General features: G+C 43.9%; 7 protein-coding genes across 7 annotated transcripts in view; 4 read left to right on the top strand and 3 right to left on the bottom strand.

The window, feature by feature from the left end:
* SAPINGB_P001895 (uncharacterized protein) overlaps positions 1-1557 on the top strand; it is a gene marked incomplete at both ends in the record, with an annotated part of 2520 nt that extends 963 nt beyond the window's left edge. The window contains one exon of the mRNA XM_031996615.1: positions 1-1557. This exon is cut by the window's left edge and continues 963 nt beyond it. Within this exon, the coding sequence (XP_031852506.1) occupies positions 1-1557 (1557 nt within the window).
* Positions 1558-1670: 113 nt separating this feature from the next.
* On the bottom strand, positions 1671-2483 carry SAPINGB_P001894 (uncharacterized protein; the record flags this gene model as incomplete). The annotated part of the gene is made up of 1 exon (XM_031996614.1): positions 1671-2483. One exon carries the CDS (start codon positions 2481-2483, stop codon positions 1671-1673), a length of 813 nt encoding a protein of 270 aa, XP_031852505.1.
* Positions 2484-2893: 410 nt separating this feature from the next.
* On the top strand, positions 2894-7028 carry SAPINGB_P001893 (uncharacterized protein; the record flags this gene model as incomplete). Its single annotated transcript, XM_031996613.1, has 2 exons — positions 2894-3220; positions 3288-7028. 2 exons carry the CDS (start codon positions 2894-2896, stop codon positions 7026-7028), a joined length of 4068 nt encoding a protein of 1355 aa, XP_031852504.1.
* A 79-nt stretch (positions 7029-7107) lies between these two features.
* On the bottom strand, positions 7108-8949 carry SAPINGB_P001892 (uncharacterized protein; the record flags this gene model as incomplete). The annotated part of the gene is made up of 3 exons (XM_031996612.1): positions 7108-8322; positions 8378-8536; positions 8623-8949. The coding sequence occupies 3 exons, from the start codon at positions 8947-8949 to the stop codon at positions 7108-7110; spliced, it is 1701 nt and encodes a 566-aa protein (XP_031852503.1).
* Positions 8950-9262: 313 nt separating this feature from the next.
* SAPINGB_P001891 (uncharacterized protein) lies at positions 9263-10388 on the top strand (the record flags this gene model as incomplete). The annotated part of the gene is made up of 3 exons (XM_031996611.1): positions 9263-9620; positions 9706-9794; positions 9855-10388. The coding sequence occupies 3 exons, from the start codon at positions 9263-9265 to the stop codon at positions 10386-10388; spliced, it is 981 nt and encodes a 326-aa protein (XP_031852502.1).
* Positions 10389-10676: 288 nt separating this feature from the next.
* Positions 10677-11775, bottom strand: SAPINGB_P001890 (uncharacterized protein; the record flags this gene model as incomplete). The annotated part of the gene is made up of 3 exons (XM_031996610.1): positions 10677-11265; positions 11355-11456; positions 11552-11775. The coding sequence occupies 3 exons, from the start codon at positions 11773-11775 to the stop codon at positions 10677-10679; spliced, it is 915 nt and encodes a 304-aa protein (XP_031852501.1).
* A 392-nt stretch (positions 11776-12167) lies between these two features.
* Positions 12168-13822, top strand: SAPINGB_P001889 (uncharacterized protein; the record flags this gene model as incomplete). Its single annotated transcript, XM_031996609.1, has 2 exons — positions 12168-12415; positions 12484-13822. 2 exons carry the CDS (start codon positions 12168-12170, stop codon positions 13820-13822), a joined length of 1587 nt encoding a protein of 528 aa, XP_031852500.1.
* Positions 13823-13975: the final 153 nt, after the last annotated feature.

The raw sequence follows: 13975 nt of genomic DNA, 5'->3' as shown, positions 1-13975 counted from the left end.
CAACTCTACTCACTCGGCGTTAAACTCCACCTAGTAGACCCTTCAGATTCCAACTTACAGCAACAACATCCACAATACAAACTTTACGGTTCACCTAAACCTTCCCCCCAACTACGTATTTTTGCAATAGGTCAGCTCATAAACGACCCTCATGCAAAAAATTATGTGGCTCTCATGGAAAGAACATTAGAACTCTTGACAACATACCCTTCCACAGACATGCTAGATCAAGAAGGTGCTTTTATTGCTCCTGTTCTTAGAGGCTTTTCTCCAACCTTTTCTTGCCCAGTTTATTACTTTGGATTCCCAAAGTTTCCCCCCGATATCATTAACGCTCTCCTTGAATTAAGTTTGGGGTCGCGCGAAGTGGGAATTTTCCACAAAATTAACCGCATCTGTTCGGCAGTAAGCAGCACGGCTGAGCCAGGTGCTGCTTCTGTTGCCGTAAATCCTCCCATGCAATTTAACCATCATCCAACAAACGACTTTAATGGATTTATTGCACCTTTCCGAGTTCCAAGCGACCCAAAGGCCCCTCCAATCTCGCTTTCTCTTTCAAATATTTCCCAATCAAATGTCTCGGGTACTCTTGGAGGTTATATTTTCCCCATTGTCGACGCATCCACCGATAAACGTCTTGCAGCTTATGCCAAATCAACGTACGCTATGACCTGTGGTCATGTGTGTCTCAAGAAGAATACCGATCCCAATGCTCCGAAACCCAAGGTTGTAGTCCCTTCAGTTTTCATGGTCAACTATTTTCAAGCTGGATTATTAGACCAACGATCCTCACTTCCTCAAGGGTCTATTGAATGGGCCGCATATTCAAAGGCAATTGAAGAGGTTCAAGAAAAATTCAATTATGCATCCAACTTAAAAGGAAAAGGCAAAGGCAAAGAAGAAAAACCTTTAAATGATCCTTCATTTGGACAAGTGGCTTGGGGAGAACGTACAGTTAGCAACAGAATGCTCTCAGACATTGCAATCATCCGATGCAACGACGACCTCAAGTGTCGCAACTATCTGGGTGACGATGTCAATTTTACCCAATATGACCCAGCCCTACGCTTTGGAAACCTTCACGTCAAGTCTGTGCTTCAAGAACCGTTTGCCGCAGGATTACAAGTTTTCAAGTACGGCTCCACCACCCACTACACAACAGGTACATTGAATGGTCCGCGCATGGTGTACTGGTCTGAAGGGACACACAAAACAAATGAGTTTGTGGTGCATTCTCAAGGCCCGTTTGCAAGTGGCGGAGACTCAGGTGCTTGGATTTTGACCAAGACACCAGTTCCTATAAATAACACAGCGACAGTGCCTGGGGCAGGGCCTCCGACACCTAGTCTTGCTGTTGTTGGAATGCTGCATTCGTATGATGGTGAACGACAAGAATTGGGATTATACACACCAATGCCTCGCATTCTTAACCGACTACACGAAGTGACTAAAGTCAAATGGGGAATTGTGGGGATCCCAACAAAGGATGGAACCGATTCAGCATATAGCGATAGTAGCGATGACGATTTAAGCTTTAATAACCGGGCTCGCGTGTGAATCAAGAAAAAAAAAAAAAGCATATGAACAATAAAAATAAATAGCTTGAATTTTCTTTTGTTTTCTTATAATATATAATAACGAATGTAATGACCTTTTTTTCTTCTATTTCTTTACGCACCCAGACCCTTAGCCACCTGGCTCTGCAGATTTTTTTCGTACGATGTTTCTGTTGCCGACGCAATGCTTCTCAAGTCACCAACAATATCTCGGGTCTTGCCGAAATAAACCTCGTTAAGCACGTTCCTTAACTTAGATTCCATCTCTTCAACCATGGTGCCAATGTTTGTAATGTGCGAGGACCCAGACTCATCTACCACGGGCAGAGTTTGTTCAGCCTGACGCGTCAGATTTCCACCCAAGTCCAAGCTGCCCAGAATCTTGTTCTTTCCACCAATGTCCAAAATGACAGTAGATGTGAGCTTGTAATTTGCTGCCTTTCTGCTGACTTTTTCGACCTCAAACACGTGGATGCTATCCCACACTCCAGTCTCGCCAATCTTGCGCTCCGCAGCTGATTTTTTAAATAGTGCAACACCGGCAAACCCACCATCGAGTTCCCATAGATATGCACTAGAAACACCGCCCTCGTAGTACAAATCACGGTAAATATCAAACGCGTCATTGAATGCAACCTCAAGTGTGCGCAGCTCTGGTCCAGGAACAGCGCCGTCTGCTAGTGCTGGCTGGTACTCTCCACTCCATGGTGACCGGTAGCTGTCACCATCACGGTTGTAATCGCATGTCAGGAACTGCCTTTTGGTCTCGGCACAGGTCTTCACGCCAAGGGGCTGGTCGACCGATGAAAGAAGATCCTCGGCAAGCGACGGGGCTACTTGGCACAGAGTGTTAAGGTTGCGTGCAATGCTACGCGGATTCAATCGTCGCAAGAGATCCAAAGAAGCATCATAAGAGTCGTCAGCCATTGTGTCTGGGTATTTGGCAATTGAAATAAATTAAACTAGGGTTGGTAATTGGGGAGGGGAGGTAAAAGGGAAAATGGTGTTGGTGGTTGTGATAGTGGATGGATTGGAGGTTTGAAAGCCAGTGCCAAAGCGCGATATTTTAAAAGGCCAGCACAGAGTCACGTGAAAGTTTTTTGATCACGTGATAACGCCGCACATACTAATCAAGTAATTAGTCGTCCGCACAGAGACATACACAAAAGTTGCTCGTTCCGCTCCGCTGCTAAGAAAGCAAAGCAACCTTCTCTTTAGGCTTCTTTCTTTTCTTCAAACCAACTCTTTCAAAAACTTTTTTGTTCAATCATTTTGACCGCCAAAATCTTTAAAATATATATATATTTTTTTGAAGAACTTTTAATATACAATCTCTCATGCTAGCTCTTGTCAGCTTCGTGCACCTACTGCGGCTTTCTGCAGTGGCCGCACTTGCCCCCGCTGACCCTGCTGCTGCTGTTGCTGCTGCTTCTTTATCTTCAAGCTCAGACACTCCCCAGCCACAACCACCCACGCCTATCCACGCACCAGGATACTGTGCAATCTTCTCGTCCTGTGGAAAACAATCTTTCTTTGGTCCGGAATTGCCGTGCCCAACAAACATTCCGGCTACTGACCCGGACGACGAAACTCGCGCGGCCCTCGTCGATATCTGTGGAACCGAAGGGTGGTCCGAAGGTCCCATTTGTTGTGACCTTGGTCAAGTAAGTTTATATATAATCTTTCTCCTTTTTTTCAAAAAAAAACAAAAAATTCTAACCATAATCTCAGTTAAAAACCCTCCGTGAAAATCTTAAAAAGGCTGAAAATATCATCTCTTCATGTCCGGCTTGCAAGGAAAATTTCTTTCAACTTTTTTGTCGTTTCACATGCTCTCCAAACCAATCCCAGTTTGTCAATGTCACATCCACAGAACTCTCGCGTACAGGTCTGCCTGTTGTCGCAGAACTCGACCAATATGTCGACCCCGTTTTTGCCGCAGGCTTTTACGATTCCTGCAAAGACGTCAAGTTTGGCGCTACCAATGGTTACGCAATGGACCTCATTGGTGGTGGTGCGAAAAATTATACCCAATTCCTTAAGTTTCTCGGTGATAAAAAACCCTTGCTTGGTGGCTCTCCATTTCAAATGAATTTTGTTTGGGATGAAGAACACGATCCAAGTGTCATTAAACGTAGCACAGGTCCTATCCGTAACTGTTCAGATCCTGATGAACGATACCGTTGTGCTTGTAATGACTGCCCCAACTCATGTCCCATCCTCCCAGATCTTGACGAAGAACGCGTTTGTCGCGTCGGCATACTTCCTTGCTTCTCATTTGCCGTCATTATGATCTACTCAGGCACTCTCTTTATCATTCTTGTTGCTTACAGTTCCTATAAGGCTTATAAGTTCAATAAGCAGCGTACCACAGAAGCCATGCGGCTGCTACACGATGTCCCAGGATTCAACGACGATGACGAAGACGACGATTACTTTGGCACCCGTCGCCGCAACAGACTTTCCTGGATTAAACTCCCTGCCATTCTTCGCTTCAAAAGTGCTGACTCTGTTTCTGGCGAATACCCTGTCAACTCTTTTTTTCAGCACTGGTTTTCTCAGTGCGCGTTTGTCTTTGCCACGTTCCCAGTAATTGTAATTGGCATTTCTACCATCATTGTTTTTGCACTTTCGCTTGGATCTCTGCGTCTTCAGCTTGAACAAAATCCTATTAATCTTTGGGTCAGCTCAAACTCTGTTGAATACCAGGAAAAAGCCTATTACGATGAAAACTTTGGACCCTTTTACAGATCAGAACAAGTTTACCTGGTCAATGAGACGGGTCCTATTCTCTCATGGGATACCCTTCAATGGTGGTTTGACGTCAATTCACGTATTAATACCCTTGTCTCTCCAGCTGGTACTACTCTCGGGGATCTTTGCGTCAGTCCTTTTGGCGACGCTTGTGTGGTCCAATCCATGACTCAATATTTTGGCGGTGACATTTCCCAACTATCTAATACTTCATGGCCCCGACAAGTGGCTGCTTGTGCTACTACACCTGTCAACTGTCTGCCACCATTTAAACAGCCATTGAAAAAGAATCTGCTGTTTGGCGGATACGAAGATAACGACGTGCTGACGTCGCACGCACTTGTTGCCACTTGGGTTTTGGAAAACTCGGGACAGGACACTGAGCGAACTCAGCGTGCCGCTGAATGGGAAGCAGCTCTTGAAGATTTGTTGTTTCAAGTCCAAGCCGAGGCGGAATCGCGTGGCCTACGCGTCAGTTTCAACACGGAAATTTCGCTTGAGCAAGAACTCAACAAATCTTCTAACACAGACGCCCGTATCATTATCATTTCCTATTTTTTCATGTTTGTTTACGCATCACTTGCCCTTGGCGGTGTTGTGCCTGGGTTTGGTCGTAACTCTTTGGTCAAGTCAAAGTTTTTGCTTGGTTTCTCTGGTATTATCATCGTTCTCATGTCAGTCGCAGCCTCAGTCGGGTTCTTTGCTCTCATTGGCATCAAAGCAACTCTCATCATTGCAGAGGCCATTCCATTTTTGGTTTTGGCTATTGGTGTAGACAATATCTTTTTACTCTCGCACGAGCTGGAAAATGTAAATGCGTCGCATCCAAACGATACTGTGGAAGAACGAGTGTCCCGCGCAGTCGGAAACATCGGTCCCAGTATTCTCTTTTCAGCATTTAGTGAAACCCTCACGTTTGCTCTTGCTGCCTCAGTTGCTATGCCTGCAGTTCGCAATTTTGCAATCTACTCTGCGGGTGCTGTTTTTATTAACTTTGTTCTTCAGCTTACCATGTTTGTTTCCGTGTTGACTTTAGATCAAAAGCGCATTGAAGATAACCGATTTGACATTTTCCCTTGCTTCACTGCTCCTGATCCTCAGGAAGTTTTTTTGAGCCAAGAATCGTCTTTTTCCACGTCTGTCCGTGCTTTAGCTTCTCCTGGTGTTTTTGAAAAATTCAGTGAACCAACATTTTCCAAACTCATTCGTCAAAACTATGCTCCATATATTCTCAGTGAAAGTGTCAAGCCCATCGTTATTGGTCTCTTTTTCGCCTTTTTTACTCTCGGCCTTGCTCTTCTTCCTCATATCTCTCTTGGTCTCGACCAGCGTCTTGCCATACCCTCCGATTCATATCTTGTACAATACTTTGACGATTTCTACGATTACTTCAACTCTGGGCCTCCAGTATATTTCGTTGTGCGCAACCTTAACGTAACAGACCGCGCATCCCAGCAAACTCTTTGTGGAAGATTTACCACCTGTGACGAGTACTCGCTTGCGAATATTGTCGAGCAAGAACGCAAACGCCCAGCCTTGTCCTATATTCAAGACCCTCCAGCTGTATGGATTGACGACTTTTTTGAGTGGCTTAACCCTAGTCTTGACGAGTGCTGTCTTGTGAAACCTTCACCTTCTGGCAACAATACTGACTTTTGCGGACCCTACGACAGTCCATACATGTGCGAACCATGTTTTCAAAACCACGACCCCAAGTGGGACCCCCAGATGCATGGCCTTCCTCAGGGCGCTGAGTTCATGACTTACTTTAATGCGTGGATCGATGCACCTTCCGATCCTTGTCCGCTTGGTGGTAAAGCTCCCTACTCATCTGAAATTGCGGTTGATCCGCAGACCGGTGCTATTGTTGCGTCCAAGTTCCGGTCGATGCACGTACCGTTGCGGTCGCAGGACGACTTTATCGATTCGTACGCCGCTGCGCGTCGCATCGCAACTTCTATACACGAGTCTACAGGGATTGATGTGTATCCTTACAGTAACTTTTACATCTTTTTCGCTCAGTATAAAACTATTATAGGTGATACTTTGGCCCTTGTCGGAATGGCACTTGCACTCATATTTGTGGTGGCTGTTGTTCTTTTGGGCTCACTACGCACTGCGTTTGCACTCATCCTGACAGTCGCCATGGGCATCACTGACATTGCTGGCATTATGTCACTTTGGGGGATCAGTCTCAATGCCGTCAGTCTTGTCAATCTTGTTATTTGTGTGGGAATATGTGTTGAGTTTTGTGCACACATTGTACGCGCTTTCACCTTTGTACAAAAGTCACAGCTGAGCCAGCAACAACTACCACCAAGCAACCCTAACACGCAGTCGCGGTCACGCCAAGCGCGGGCATTCAATGCATTGGTCGGGGTCGGCGGGTCCGTCTTTGGCGGCATTGCACTTACTAAGCTCATTGGCGTGTCGGTTCTTGCCTTTACGCGTTCGCAAATCTTTAACGTTTACTATTTCCGTATGTGGCTTGCGCTGGTCCTCGTTGCCACGGCCCACGGGCTTATATTTTTGCCAGTGCTCCTCACGTATATAGGTGGAGCCGGGTACGTGCTTGATGAACAAGATGAGGGCCTAGTAGGCGACCTGGCGTCGCGGCTCTACCTCAATCCTGGCGAGGATGACGATGTGGATGATGATTCTGCTGATATTGTGGATTACAGCAACATTTCTCAGCCTTCAACTGGGTTTCAACCATGATTAATGAAATATATATAGATGATTGGGTTGATGTATAATTTTTTATTTACAAATCTATTTTTAATACTAATAGTAATATTTACAAGAAAGTGAGGGCACGTTCAAGACGGGCCAGAGACTGAGATTTACCCAAAATGTACACGTTAGTGGGAATATCAATACCCGGAGCACTACCTGTGAGAGCGTAACGAAGAGCTTGTAAAATAAGAGGTTTCTTTGCAGTGCTTTGTTTAGTCAAGGTATCAATAAAAGCCTTAGCATCGGCAAGTTGCTCGATGTTAGATTCGTTGAGAAAAGAAATCGCAGCTTTTAGAATCTCCTTTGTGGTATCTGATTTGCGAGCCTCGACGAGGTACTTTGCAGCGGGTGAATCGCTAGTTGAACCCAAATTTGGGATATAGTGAAGATGACGAGCCTTGATAAGGTATTCATCTACACTAGTGATGTTATTTTTGAGTAAACTCAAGTTGTTTTCAATGTAAGAGATATCCAATGGGTTTTGAATATCAGATTCGCCGGATTCTTCTCTCAGCTGCTCGTGTATCTTGCGAGCAATTGTATTTAAAGAATCTGGGTTCTCAAGTTCAAGCTTGAAAAAGTGCTTGTTCAAAAACTCAAGCTTCTTCTCATCCACCTTTGCGTTACCCTTGGTAAGTCCGTCCAGCGAAAAGGCCTTCTCAAGCTCGCTCAACGTAAACACCTCAGAACCTTCGCGGTGCGGTGACCATCCGTAAAGTGCCACATAATTGAGCATGGCTTCGGGGAATACGCCACGCTTTGCCAGCGACAACACGCCAATATCACCTGAACGCTTGCTCAGTTTCTTATTACCAGCAGATGTCAGTAGAGGAATGTGCACAAATGAAGGCGGGGTCCAGCCAAACGCATTATACATGGCCACATGTTTGGGTGTGGATGGGAGCCACTCTTCGCCGCGCACAACGTGCGTGATGAGCATCAAGTGGTCATCAACAACGTTGGCAAGATGGTAGGTTGGCAGCCCGTCTGACTTGACCAGCACCGGATCGTCAAACCGTACATCTGCCGGGTTCACTTGCACCTGCAAATTCAGGTGTCCGTGTAACAGGTCACGGAACTCAGGGTAACGTGTAGGGGCCTTGAATCGGATAGTATGGGACTCTCCTGCGGCTGCACGTTTCGAACTTTCTTCCGGAGAAAGATGTGAGCATTTACGGTCGTATGAGGCCATGGATGGGGGGTGGAGTGTGCGTGCGGATTCGCGTAAGCTATCGAGTCGTTCCTTGGAGCAAAAACAGCGGTATGCGTGGCCAGTCTGAAAACAGTATTAATGTAAATATAATATTAAAATAAAAAGAACGAAAACTCACTTCAATCAACTGGTTGGCGTACTTGGTATAGGTTGCAGCACGTTCCGACTGACGATAAGGGCCATGGGGGCCGCCGACAATTGGACCTTCATCCCAATTCAGACCAGCCCACTTGAGAGACTCATAGATGTTTTCTTCAGCGCCCTGCACCAGACGATTCTTATAAAAGAGAAAAAAAAATACGTTAGTTTTTATTTCATTGTATCAAAACGAGTGCATAACATTTTGGTTTAAAACTGACTTACTTGATCAGTGTCTTCAAGTCGAAGCAAGAACTGGCCCCCAGTGCTCTTGGCCAGCAAGTAGTTGTAAAGTGCAGTGCGTAGAGACCCTAAATGAATCAAGCCAGTGGGCGACGGCGCAAACCGGGTGCGTGCGGGAAATGTGGGCTGTACAGATTCATTGTGACCGTGGCCATGAGCGTGACCATGATCGTGACCGGAACATTCTGAAGCTGCTGCTGTGATAGTCTCCTTGTAGATAGATTTTTTCGAGGTCAGAGAGAATTTTGAGTATGCGCGGAACGCATGTGTCGGAGACAGGTTCGGGATTTTTCGGTGGACTCGCAGCATTATGTGATGTAGATTATAGAGAGGGGTTTTTGGATTGGTGATTTGGTGAATGGAGTATTTTTTTAAAATCCACAAAAAACCTGTCAACAAATTTTTTGTTACAGATACATGTTCACGTGATCTGTAAAATCTATTTTACATGTTCAGAAAAAAAATTTCACGGTCCTTGAAACGTTTCCTCCTGTCATCCCAGCCCATCACCATCCATCCTCCCTTTGTTTTTTTTACTCTTTCAAAAAGTGAAACTTATTCAATATCTAATCCTTGGGTTTAGATCTTTTCGAGACTTCTTTTCTTTGATCTTTTATCTATAATGACACTTGGGATGCCCTATTACGCCCAGAATCATCTCCATACTCAAAACCCTCCCCAACAACAACAGCACATTTACCAACAGCAACACCAACAGCATCAGCACCAGCAACAGCACCAGCAGCACCAGCACTTTCAGCAGCATCAACAGATTACTTCATCGCCTCGTCTGGTTAACTCTAACGCAAACGCTCCTACTGTTCAAAACAACAATCCAGCCATGTACTCTTCTCCAGCAATGTATCCCCAGCAGCTTGCCATCAACAACGTTGGCAACGGAGGTCCTGCAGGAATCCCAGCGGGTGCGATCCTCAATAACCGCTCAGCAGCGCCAGCATGGTCATCTCAACAAAATGAGTGTATGTGAATTTTTATTTTTTGTTTTTTTTGTTTACATGTCGTGTGGCAAATATCCAAATTTGGTAACTAACGCTGGCATTAAAGTCTTACGCACTTCTGCCCGATTCAACGCCTCAAGATCTTTTGATATTGAAGATGATATTGAGTTTTGTCCTTTAATGACTGATGATGATGTGAGTTTATTTATGATATTAGGGTATTTTATTGACCTTGACTAACTTATTTTTTTACAGATCAAAAGAAGACGTATTGCAAATAGCCATGCTGAACTTTCATACCTTGCAAACTCGCCATACTCAACACCATATACTTTGTCAAATGGTCTGCTAGTAAGCAACGGTGGAGGAAGTGGATCTCCGCTTTTGCAACACCAACAGATTCCAGATTACATGACACTTAACGGAGCCTCTGGGCCTGGCGTTCCTCCTGCATCTTACCTTGGTTCTCCTGTCCCTCGTCAATCTGGGTTGGTTAACGGTAACCGACGACAACAACAACAGCAGCAGCAACAGCAGCAACAGCAACCTCCTATGATGATTATGATGGAAAATGGAGGAATGAATATGGGTATGGGTGGCCTGCCAAACGGAATCAACATGATGACTGGAGGCATGGACCCTAGTATGAAGCGTGTGATGAATATGAACAATAGCAATGGAAACAATACCATGAATATGAATAACGGTGGACTTATGAACAGATCTACTACTCCAAGTGGTGGCATGCGCTCCGTTAGCGGCTACAATAATTACTATACACAGCGATGATTTTTTTTTTGTTTGTTTGTTTGTCTTTAAAACTTGATAATAACTTACGATAATGTTCCTTCGTATACAACCACTACTTACTATTACTACTGCATAGAATACCAAAAACGACTTTTTATTATTATTTACTTTACGAAATTATGGGGAAAAAACGAAAAGGAATTTTTTTTTAGATTTGACTATTTTGACGATATTTTTTTTTTTATAATTTTTGTTTGTTTGTGCATTTTATTCTAATAAAAACTTGATGACTTAAAAAATAACAAATATATATAAAAAAGTACATTCTCATTTTAAAACAATGAGCAGGATTATGAATATTATAAATAGAATTGCAATGGTTAGGATGGAACCATTTTCGCGTGCCTTTTTAGAGAACTTTGTGAGACGCTTCTTTGCCGTGGCCAGACGGTTGTGAGAGCGATCTGCAAACTCATGAACCTCGTCAAGCAGATCTAAGTGGGTTTCTAGCTCATCTCCAATGTGGAGACTCAGCATGTGTTGGCGCGATACACTTGCTGCTAATCTGTCCAAGTGTTGGTCTTGTTCATCGAGCACTAGCTGCTGTTGTCGCAAGTGTTGGTGGTTGTTTGTGTCAACGCGTGGCAGCAGTGGACCACTTCCATCACTGTCATCACTGTCATCACTATCATGGTACGACTGTGTGCTTGGGTCATCACTATATGGTTGCTGGCTAAAAAGCATGGATCTTACCCCTTGAGAGCCTCCATTACTATTATCAGAAGCTGAAGCGCCAGCGGTTGTTGCTGCGGGCTCAGCAGAACCAGCAGCTGATGAAGAATGCGCAGGGTTATAGTTTTTAATGTCCACAAGGTTGTCTCGAAATCGGACATGTTTTGGTTTGGCTTGTGGCCGTCTGAAAAAAAAAAAAAAAAAAAAAAAAAAAAAAAGTTAGCCTTTATCGCGGGGTTCACTAAAAAAAAATTCCTACACCAAAAAACTTACTCTAGAGTTAACTCTTTAAAACTAGTTTTTAAATTAGGATCGTGTTTGTACTGCTGTAAAATCTCATTGTAGTTTGCTGTGAAACGTTCTAGTAACTCGTTTCTATATTCGGTGAATGGGCCCACGCCCTCTCGTGTTAGTACGAATTATGTTTCTTTTGGACATATATAAGAGCAAATAAAACAACAAGTTCTTACCGTCTCTTGGAGTCTGCAGGTTTGTTATTGTCCAGCACCACATCGCGCAGCTCCGCAATAGATTCGACTGTTGCAGTCAGTGTCTTTTCTAAGTCGCGCTCTGAAGATGGAATGGGTTTGATATCTAGCCGCAGCGTCCGGTTGCGTTCGTCCACAGACATCCGTGCCTGGTCCACCAGGTCTTCCAGCTTATACTCTAGACGACTGAGTTCAGGTAAAACCATGACTATTTAAAAAAAATATATAAAATATGAAAATAAAAAGTCTATAGGTTTGATGGGGTATTAGGTTATATATCCTTTGTGGTTTCCAGAAGTTTTGACTGAGTTTTTGCTGTTATTTCTGGTGGCTTAAGGCAGAAGGTTATGTGAGATGTGCGTGAGAAGGCGGCTGGTAGTTTTTTTTTTTTTTTTTTTTTTGATGGCTGGCGCGATGCGCGCGGTTTTCCGATTCAAATCACCTACGTATGAAGGCAAAAGGGATTATTGCTTATTTAAGAATTTCGAACCTGGTTCGGTCACATGATTATTTGTTTGATTTTAGGATTTCCCCACCATTTGGATTTTAATTTGCCATCAACTTTGGGCTTTCATCTTGACACTCTAAGCAAACAAAAATGGCCGAACCAACTTTTCCAGCTTCACTACTAGGACTTACGTCCTCTTCAAAATTTTCTTCTTCTACAAGTCTCGATGAGTCTTCAAAACCTATTTCTTCAACAAGTTCACTTTGGCCTAAACTGGAATACGTAGACGCTCCTCTTGATCTCTGGGCACTAGAGTACTTAGAAAGCACACTGGCCGACCAGCTAACCTGTTCCATCTGTCAGTGTATATTCGTGGAGCCTTACTCTACCAAATGTGGGTATGTGTATTTAATCTTTGTCATTTTTTTTTTGTTTCGTCTAACTTGTTTCTTTTTTTTCACTCTAGACATACCTTTTGCAAAAAATGTCTGACCCAGGCACTGACCCCCACTGAATCATCTGATTCAACCACAAAATGTCCCTTTGACAGAAGCCCACTGAAAAATATCCCAGAAGATATAGGTCCAGCTCCAGTAATCATTTCAAATCTTGCAAACGAGCTTGTGGCATATTGTCCAAACAAATCGCGTGGGTGCACGCACACTTGCCAGCGGTGGCTTCTCGATGCGCATCTCCAGCAGGACTGTTTGCATGCGAAGTTTAAATGTCAAGGAACCAAAGACGATGGCGAGCAGTGTCATGAGCCATTAGAAAAACGGTTTATTTATAACGCGCGAGAAATTTCTGTACAGGACTATATTGACACTAAAGGTGCTTTAGCAACTCAAGAAGACTCCACAGATACCCACGAAAAAATCGAGAAATTTGATATCAGCAAACTCACAGTGTACTGTCCTCACGAACCTATGGATTGTCCAAACGGTTGTGGACGCACATTCCCACGGTACTCCTTTGAAGAGCATTCCCAATCCGAATGCTACAATACCGAAGCATCATGTCCTATATGTAACGCCAGACTCCTACGGAAAGACATACCACAACACCTCAAGCTATGTCCAGATTATGTTGTTCCATGTGATGCAGCTGACATCGGGTGTGTGTGGGTGGGTAAACGCCACTTGTACATGTCAGAACACCAACGACAATGCAAGTTTATGGCGTTTTCTCCCGCCCTAACAAAGCAAAACAAACGGATTGATCGACTGGAGCAAGAAAACAGAGTTCTTCGGTACAAGCTTGATAAGGTTTTGTCCAGCCTGCCTGAAAATATCTCATCAACTGTAGGTTTTGCTTTAACTTCTCGAGCAGGACAAACTTCTTCATCAACTACATCAACAACATCAACACGGCGAACTGGTGTGCGAAGAAACTCAGAAAATGGAAGCATTTTTGACAACTTTAGATTTACCGACTCGGATTTAATGCACATGCTTATGGAGGGTGAGCGGTTACGAGAAGATGTTGACCGATTAACTAGTCTTGTCGGTGATATGGAAATGCGTCATGGTGTGGCCATTATGCAAGAGAGTTTTAGAACAGGTGAAGAAATTTCAGCTCTCCGTGGACTCGTGAATAGTTTACGACATCAAATTCATTTTTTACAATCGGAACGAAGGTCACTTGCCTTTAGTATGCAGCAGTTTCAGCATCAACAAATGTTTCATCAACATCAACATCAACCCCACGCGACAACAAGTCCTGTCGATTTTTCAACACACTCTTTGGCCTCTAGTAGCAGTTCTGAAAGCTTGCTACAAGACTCGCCCAGACGATTAAGTGGTTAGTAATAATAGATTTAATTGGTAGTAGATTAGCAGTCTGGACTAACTTTTTTTTATTGCTTTAGATACAATATCCCGACAAGACATAAAGTTATAAATTTTAAATGTGCGGCTTGCTTTTTTATTGAATAAATTAAAATGGGATGCTAATTAAAC

Source organism: Magnusiomyces paraingens (assembly GCF_902498895.1).
Source record: "Magnusiomyces paraingens strain CBS 517.90 genome assembly, contig: contig2, whole genome shotgun sequence".
Taxonomy (NCBI): Eukaryota; Fungi; Ascomycota; class Dipodascomycetes; order Dipodascales; family Dipodascaceae; genus Magnusiomyces; species Magnusiomyces paraingens.
The sequence above is the reverse complement of the archived record's forward strand: the minus strand, read 5'-3'. Positions and strand labels throughout refer to the sequence as shown.